This window comes from Nicotiana tabacum, chromosome 13 (genome assembly GCF_000715075.1).
Source record: "Nicotiana tabacum cultivar K326 chromosome 13, ASM71507v2, whole genome shotgun sequence".
Taxonomy (NCBI): domain Eukaryota; kingdom Viridiplantae; phylum Streptophyta; class Magnoliopsida; order Solanales; family Solanaceae; genus Nicotiana; species Nicotiana tabacum.
The window spans coordinates 115800177-115805898 of NC_134092.1; the positions used below are offsets into that span (position 1 = coordinate 115800177).

Here is a 5722-nt window from a genome sequence, read left to right on the forward strand (position 1 = left end):
GAAGGTATATCGGAAACAACTTCTCTGCCCTCTAGGGTAGGTGTAAGGTTTGCGCACACACAACCCTCCTTAGACCCTACTTGTAGGATCCCACTGGTTTTGTTGTTGTTGTACTTTTTTATTATTATAAGGATTTCACCTAAGGTTACTAAATTCTATGGCTAAAGGCACTATGCTGTTGATCTGTGATGGCAAAAGGCAGTCTGCAGTTCAGCTGTAATCATAACAAAAAATTCACAGTTTGCTTGAAAAAGCATCTTTATAAGGAAAAAGCTAACTTAATGATTTGCACACGTCAAAGCCACTTTACATTTCAATACAGCTTGCAACTTCTGCTTTCCTAAAAAAGCAATTCAAGAATACAAAGTACTATGGTCTAGTGGTGAATGATGCTATCCCTTTCATTCCCAAACCAAACCACAATATATCAACATGGAGAGAGAGAGAGAGATATACATTATACAAAAGAGTCAAAAGACAACAAAAATCTTAAGCCAAAAAAACCCTATCCACCAATTTTCCAAAACTACATTGGATCCACACTAGATCAAAGCATCAGAGTTAAAAAGCAGGAAAATAAAACAGAAAAAAAAAATTAAAAAATGTTGCTTGTGACTCGCGACAAGGAGGAAGAAACAGAGAGAATGAACAACCAAACCTAGATAAAAGAATGCCAACTTCTCACCTTCCATCAGCAGATGTGAATGACTCGGCAAATCCGTAGGGGCGAATAGGTATACTAGTTTGAGTGTTATCCAAGCTAGGAAGATAAGAAGAAGAGGATGAATCCATGTGAGTTGAACCTTCATAAGATTGCCATTTCTTAAGAGCCTGAGGCAGTGATATATCAAGATCAATGCCATATATGTCGTCTGAGCTTTGCTCGGATGGTTTCCAGAGCTCCACAAGAGATGAAAGAACATTGACAGCGTGACCCATGTCGGGCCTTTGATATGGTTCCCTTGCACAGCAGTGACCGGCTAGCTCAGCTACGGTGCTGATACTGGCGAGTGTTTCTTGATCACTCAAGTCAATCGCGGGGTCGATTGCTTTTCTGAATGTATCCTTATTCAGATGCATTCTTCGGAACCATGATACAAGATGCATGCTCTCCTCAGGTTGTCTTTCATCAAGAGCCTTTCTTCCTGTGATGAGCTCCATCAAAATCACACCGAAACTGAACACGTCCACCTTGGTTGTAACTCTCCCAGTTACTGGCAAACAAATCAAGAGAATACAAGTTTAGAAAATGATGTATCTACATAACAAGATCTCCTTCTATGCACATATCACAATCAGGAAAGCGAGATGCAAGTAATGAATTTGGTTGGCTATGTTTTTAAGATTCTTGACTTTCACTAAGGGGAAATAAGGAGAAAAAAACAAGAGGATTTTCTGTTATAAGAATAATGACCTTTCAAAGTGTGAGATTATGCTAAAGCAGAAAATGATGGTGCAAAGCAAGCATCAGGAAATAACGTTTCCTGTAGTATGGGTATCAACCTTCAGAAACTAAGTGATCATAACTCTAAAGGGGTTGATAGGATCAAGGAAATTTGATATAATACAGTAATTGTCGTATGTGAATGACAAGTTCTTACCTATGGACTTAACCTTAATTTGACTTGACTAAGAAAGGGAAACATAACAATATACAACAAATAAATTTGCACACATAGGATAGACCAATTATAAAACAGAAAGCCGATCAATGTAAAAGAAGCTGAGTTCTTGAAGTACACTTAATAATCATCCGACTGTTATCGACCTATCACAAAAAAAGGAAAAGAAATCATCTGACTCTTATTGGCCAAATGACTGCTAATTCTCAACAAGCATTCGTGAGATCCATCTCCTAAGCTTCACACAACTAATACTTTAGAGGTTGGACTTAAAACCAAGTTTATTTAGGCACAAATTGCATACAAATATTAAAGCAACAATTAGCATCAAAAGACACAAATCCGTAAGAAAAACGAATACCTGCATATTCTGGTGCCAGATATCCAAATGTCCCAGCAATCCTTGTCTCTATAGAACCTTTCCCTTCAGGAGCAAGTCGCACAAGTCCAAAATCTGCAACTTTAGCCCTCATATCATCCCCTAGTAGAATATTTGAGGGCTTCAAATCCCTATGAATGAAACTCTGGTGGGCTAAACTATGAAGGTACTCTACACCTCTAGCAACATCTAATGCAATGATCAGTCTTTTTGTCCATTCCAGGGGTTTCAGCGCCTCCTCTCTCCAGTTGAAAAGATGACTGCTTAATGTTCCTTGAGGCATGTATTCATAGACTAGAAGCTTTTCGTTCCCATCAAGACAGTACCCAAGTAGTCCAACAAGATGCCTATGCCTGACCTTGGTCAAAACAGCAATCTCGGATTTGAATTCAGTAAGCCCCTTCCCAGCGATGAATCCACATTCCATTCTCTTGACGGCAATCTTCGTTCCATCATGCAACTCTCCTTTGTAGACGGTACCAAAGCCTCCCTGCCCTAGTATGTTCTCTTCGCTAAAATTGTTGGTCACATTCTTCAGTACTTGAATGGATATCACCATATTCCCTGCTTCAACCATTTGAATGTCACCGGTTTCACTAGTAGAAACGGTATGAACTTCACTAACTGCACCAACACTGACAACACTGGATCCGGCAACTGTGATCTTCACGCTATCATTGTCAGAACCAGAATTGCGTGGCTGCATCACCACGGCGTTTGGACTTTGCACTTGGCTAAAACGCTTTTGTTTGCTCCTGTACAGACAGAAAGCTGCTGCTCCGATCAAACAAAGCACAAAGACACCCCCAATTACAGAAAATAACACAATTCCAATCCAGCGATTGGGCTTTTTACGAGATGCTTGTGCATTACCATCAGCACCAGAGCCTGGCGAACCACCTGGAGAAGTACTGCCTTGGGAAGTTACATCACTCTTATCCTTTCCGATATCAGGGTTACCACCAGTTTTCAGAATCATATTATTCCTAAAAGCTGGTACTTTTCCATAAATTTGGTTGTTTGACACATCTAACTCCGCAAGGCCGGTCAACGTGGTCAGCTCCTCTGGAATTGTACCTGTGAGGTTATTATCTGCAAGAACTAATCTTTGCAGTGACTTCAGTGAAGCAAATTCAGGAGCTATTGTCCCTGAAAGCCCCATTTTCTGGAAATTTACGATTGTAATGTTACCATTGGTACAAGTAAGACCAAACCAATCAGCACAGGGATTATTTCCCTTCCAGTTCTCCGCAAACTTCCTTGGATAATCCATCGCTTTTGCAATCGAAAGCAATGTATTTACTCTAGGATCACAATCACCTGGTTGTGGCAAACAAAAGCTGTTTGTATCTTTCGTCAAATCAACCGAGACTGAATCTTTGAACTTAGGCATTGGTCCTTGAAACAAATTATTCGTCAAATTAACAAACTTCAAAGACTCAAGATTCACTAAAGAAGCTGGCAAAGGACCTGTAAAGGAATTATCTCTAAGATTCAATACCTCCAAATCCTTTAATCCTGAAAAATCCGGCAACGGGCCCGAAAATCCATTGGAATGTAACCAAACCTCTTTCAAGAATGTCATGTTTTGTAGAACATCAATTCCTCCACTAAGTTTCTGCCCATTTAACCACAAAGACTCAAGCAACAAACCAGAAAAGCTAGAGGGCAATTCACCCTCCAAATTATTAAGAGCCAAATGCAAATTTACCAATCCAGGAAACTCATCAGGGCTTAAAAAGCTAGGAATTTTCCCACTAACATTAGCTGAATTTGCTGAAAAATTCTTAAGGGAAGAAGCATTTTTAAGGCTCTCAGGTATTTCCCAACCAAGAAAAGGATTATTATCAACTTCCACAGATTGTAATGAAGACATTCCAGCAAAGAAATCAGCAGGAATGAAACTAAACTGATTGTTACTAAGCATTAACACTTGTAATGAACTTAAACCACTTAAACTAGGCAAAGGGCCAGAAATATTGTTCCATTGAAGCTCTAAACGCTCAAGCTCAGTTAGTTTAGAGAGTTCTTGAGGGAGATTACCTTGAAGATTCTTGTGACCAATTTGGATCCGGGTCACCCGTTTATCATCTGAACAACCCACATGGTCCCACTTACATGGATCCGGGTCAAGCCAACCCAGTTCTTGAGGTGAGTTTAAGCTCTTTTTCAAAGCTAACATAACTGAAGCATCATTTTCTTGAGAATTTGCACCAGAAAATAATGCAGAAATCCCAAGAACCAGAAAAGTTACAAGCTTTAACCCAATAAGGGTCTTCATTTTTCTTGTAAAGATTGAAACTTTATGAGATTATAAGGAGAAAAGAAGAAGTTTTTTTTTTCAAACAAGAAACTGAGAGTTGTTTATAGCAAGTTTAGCAGAAAGTTTTTCAAGAAGATTGTTGGAGTTAGGAAGCAAAGCCTTGAGAGTAGAGCAAGAGCACATGGAGGGAAAGGGCCCCACAAAACTAAGGGACCCACAAAAACTGAAAAGCTAAGAATGGGAAGTTGTAATAGCAGCAAAATGAAGTAACTAAAAGCTGGATGATTCTTGAGAACATGGTCCAAAAAAAGGACAAGTTGGCAGTTGATTTTTGTGTTTGTCAATTGCTTCTTTCTTTTTGTTTAAATTCCTAAGTATAAATACATATATCCCTAACTAGTTGTAATCATTTGTATGTTAAGTATATGATTTTGTAATTTATGATTCTTATTATTGTTAACAGGAAATGAAACTGATGTCCTAAAACAGACTAACAAGTGGTTCAACCAATCTATCATAAATCATTATTTAGTTCAATTGTTGGGGGATAAAATGAGCATATAAAGTTTTTTTTCCGCAGTATCTTATTAATAGCAATGTTTGGTCAAGCATCTAAAATCAGCTTAGTTTGATATGTGCTTTCAAAAAAATATTTTCGATGAGAAGCAATTTGTGTTTGACTAAATTAATTTGAAAAACTTTTTTCAGTAGCAATTAGTGTCTGACCAAGCTTTTAAAAGTGCTTCTAAGTATATTTTTGTCCAAAATGCTTTTAAATATGCTTCCGGAATGAAATTATTTTTTTTCTGCTTTCCAAAAAATGGTTATGCTTCGATTCAAAAATATTTATTTTCTTACAAAAGTTTGACCAAACACCTCAACTTTAAAAAAAAGAAAAGCATTTTAAAAAAAGGTGTTTATAGGATTGGAGAAGGTTGGCCAAACTTGCTATAAGACTAAGTAAGTCTAACATTCATGAATACTCAAGGGAATTTAACAGTTAAGATAATAAGATAATTCGATAAACTTATAATAAATCCGAAACAGAACACCTATATCAAATCTCCCAAAATCGATGAAACTGAGTCATAAGCTGTACACGAATATACTATAAAATCTTTAGTACAACACTATCTAGATAAAAAGTAAACAATAGCAACGTAGTCTTATACTGACAAGAGAAACGATGTTTGTAATATGATTTGCTCTCTACACATGCAATCAGCGTAATACGAATTATCTTTTTTGTTCTCTAGAAAAAGGGAAAATTAGAAGGTTTTCTTTATGGGAAAACTAAAATTTAGCACTATAAAGAATAAAACCTCATTTAAATCTTAAGAAGAGTCTCAAGTGGATGGCATACATTTTGCTTATGATGAGTGCATAAACAATTTTTTTTACTACTTTTATAAACAATGGTGATAATATAACATATCATTATCAACGAGTTACAGTACT

At 37.2% G+C, this 5722-nt stretch overlaps 1 protein-coding gene across 1 annotated transcript; it reads right to left on the reverse strand.

The window, feature by feature from the left end:
* Positions 1-285: 285 nt before the first annotated feature.
* LOC107786582 (receptor protein kinase TMK1-like) lies at positions 286-4603 on the reverse strand. The gene is made up of 2 exons (XM_016608089.2): positions 1984-4603; positions 286-1214 (listed from the first exon to the last, which is right to left on the reverse strand). Exons 1-2 carry the CDS (start codon positions 4280-4282, stop codon positions 682-684), a joined length of 2832 nt encoding a protein of 943 aa, XP_016463575.1. The 5' UTR covers positions 4283-4603; the 3' UTR covers positions 286-681.
* Between the last annotated feature and the right edge of the window lie 1119 nt (positions 4604-5722).